The sequence below is a fragment of the Nematolebias whitei genome, chromosome 8 (genome assembly GCF_014905685.2).
Source record: "Nematolebias whitei isolate Nwh7 chromosome 8, NemWhi1, whole genome shotgun sequence".
NCBI classification, from domain to species: domain Eukaryota; kingdom Metazoa; phylum Chordata; class Actinopteri; order Cyprinodontiformes; family Rivulidae; genus Nematolebias; species Nematolebias whitei.
Window position 1 is genome coordinate 20831178 of NC_056505.1, and position 2951 is coordinate 20834128.

The 2951-nt window shown below is 36.4% G+C and overlaps 1 protein-coding gene across 1 annotated transcript in view; it reads left to right on the forward strand.

Moving 5' to 3' along the window:
- The first annotated feature begins 799 nt into the window (after positions 1-799).
- Positions 800-2951, forward strand: part of gltpa (glycolipid transfer protein a) — a 3813-nt gene continuing 1661 nt past the window's right edge. The window contains exon 1 of the mRNA XM_037680431.1: positions 800-902. Within this exon, the coding sequence (XP_037536359.1) occupies positions 800-902 (103 nt within the window). The remainder of the gene's footprint in view (positions 903-2951) is intronic.

Consider the following 2951-nt stretch of genomic DNA (forward strand, 5'->3'; position numbering starts at 1 on the left):
GATAGATAGATAGATAGATAGATAGATAGATAGATAGATAGATAGATTGATTGATTGATTGATTGATTGATTTTATTTATTAATTTACATTTAACAAACAGCGGCCTCAGTAGCGTGTTGTAACACACAGTCTTCTGATGCTGCTCACCAGCTTGGTCACTGGAAAGAATTCAGTCCCAGACTGTGGAAATGTGGGATTGCCACTGGTTGTTGACAGTCAGGCACAGATCAGGCACCTGATTGCCAACATCTGGAATACCAGAAACTCTAAACGAGAGAAAAAATCTGAAACAAATGTTTTGCATTGGTAGAGAAAACTAAAAACAAAACAACTTTGGTAGATGTTTTTCTTGTGCGCACCCCACATATTCAACTCTGCTGCTCAACCCACAAATTTGGCATATTTTAAGGGAAAATGAACAGGCTTTTCAAATAAAATTTATTACAAAAAAAAAGAAGTAATTGACCAAATTTAAGCTTCCTCAATCTTTATGCTATATTTAGATCATGAGATAGTGTATGCACAGTATATGTGTGTGTGTCTGTGTGTTTCATGTGCCTTTTACAGGACAAGAAGTGATGGGTGGCCTGGATCTATCACCAGCAAGTTGATCACATGAGCTGGCCAGCAGCTGGATGTCCCTCCATGACCTGGGCTGAATGTGGGTAACCTGAGTGTGTGTGCGTGTTTGTGTGTCTTTGTATTTTGCTTCTCCTTCTCTCACAGTGAATCTGAAGTAGAAGGGTTGGCAGCCTTTGGCTTTCATTTCAAAGCTAACGGTGTGCGCGGACTGAAGAGATGGCCATGTTGATGGAGCACCAGTTCAGGCAGCTGCCCGCTGACAGACAGGTGGAAACAAGACCCTTTTTGGAGACTGTGTCATATCTTCCACCATTCTTTGGTAAGTGTATTATTATTAGTATTATTATTATCATTATTATTATTAGTAGTAGTAGTATTCAATTTAGTGACCAATGATATATTTCTGCATTCGAGTTATTGGAAAAACACATTAAATGTCATGGGCTGCAGGGAAATTGGGATTTTCTACAGCTATTCAGTTATGAGGCTTATTATGATCAAATTCAGTCATAAGTCAAACTAAAAATGCAGTGCAAACAATATATAATTCAACGGATGCTAATTAATGTATTACATTTGTACCAAAATGTCAGGTTTATGTCAAGATTAGATTTTCAAAACAGATTGTTTTTCCACTGTTACAATATTGATGAACATTGATTATACAGCATAAAACTAGTAGAGAAGGGAAATCTGTCCCTACCATTCCCCAAAGCTCGCCAAAACAATGTTACTCTGTTCAAATAATAATCTTTTTTTTTTTTTTTGGGCTCAAATTTCTCCATATCAAGCTGACCACAATCCTTTGTCATGCATAATTTAATCCTCTGGCCTGGATTTGAAGTTGTGAAAATTGATTAGTACGGTGTTGAGTTCCACTCGTCCATTCAGACGAGCCACGCGGCACCAAAGCATCTTTGTGCAACTTCATTCTGTATTAATATGCTAAAGTCCCTCCATTGAATTTGCCATGCGAAACCCTTGCAATAAAACAAGTCTGACACCAGTATAAAACCCTTTCCTCCTATACTGTTTATTTCCTGACCTAGAAACTTCCATGCCAATTTTCCTACAAGCTATTAAAGTCCTGACACTTTGTACAAATTGACACAAGTGTTTACCTAATTAGACTTTATCTGCTGTTTGGACAATACCTGACTGGCTCTCTCGCTGTTCTTTTATTTTTGCTCAGTTATGCTTAATCGGGTCGTATTCCTGTTAGAAGCATTTAGCTTTCATTTCACCAAGGGTTCAGATTCCAGCAATGCCCATTCACCAGAGATGTCCTATATTTTTTATTCACAAAAGGCCTAATTTGTAGAAAGAACCATACAATGAGGACATCTCTGAAACTAGATATGCTCCCACCAGTGTTGTGTTGATGCATCACATTGATACAACAGAGAAGGACTTTATCATGTGTAGTTTGCACTAACAGCTCAGGGCCTGAAAAGGTTCCAGTGTCTCAGCGGATCAACTATGATTCGTGTGTGGTCAGGACTGGAGGTTCCTCACTTGTTCTCAATATCGCCATCCAATACTCTGAAATAAAGATAAATGATAAGAACTGTAAAAGTAATAGTAAATCAAAAACAATGAAGGTCTATTCTTAGTTTAATCAGGGTTGTATATTACCTACTATGTTGCTAACTAACATAGATTGTATCTTCTTTTCCTGCAAGATGAGTCTTATCAGTAGCTGTGAAAAATGTCCACATTCCATCCTTTATCATTTCCATATGTGCGAGAACAAACATTTAGAGCACAACAAAAGGTTTCCTAACACTTCAGTTCTTTTTTTCTTTTGGAGTTGCTCTCTAAATGTAAAGATTTGTAAAATCCTGGTAACATAAGAGGCTTATAAAAAAATTAAGCTTTTTCTTTTATTTGCTTTAATATTTATTACACGCTGTAGTCAGACAATCCGTGTTGTCTACCTGAATCTTGTTGCTTATTATTACCCAGGTCAAAGCAGACTTTATGTTTTTCCATATGTCTCTGTGTGTTTGTGTCTGTTACCAAAATATCTCATGAACCACTGGGTAGATATGAATTAATTTTACAGTAACGTCTATAATTGATTAATTTATAGAGTCCAGCCTATTTAAGATGACTGCCACAGCCAACTTATAAACACTCAAATGGCTAAAATACAAACTTTACAGATAATTACCTAAAAATTAGTGTGGTAGTTGTGATCCTTTACTTATAACCTGAGCACAAACAGATGGTGCAATATCTTTAAGATATTGACATTTCCTATTTGGAGTCATTCAACCTTTATTTATACAGGTTAGTCCTATTGAGCCCATTAATAGTAATTAGTTAGTTAGTTAGTTAGTTAGTTAGTTAGTTAGTTAGTTAGTTA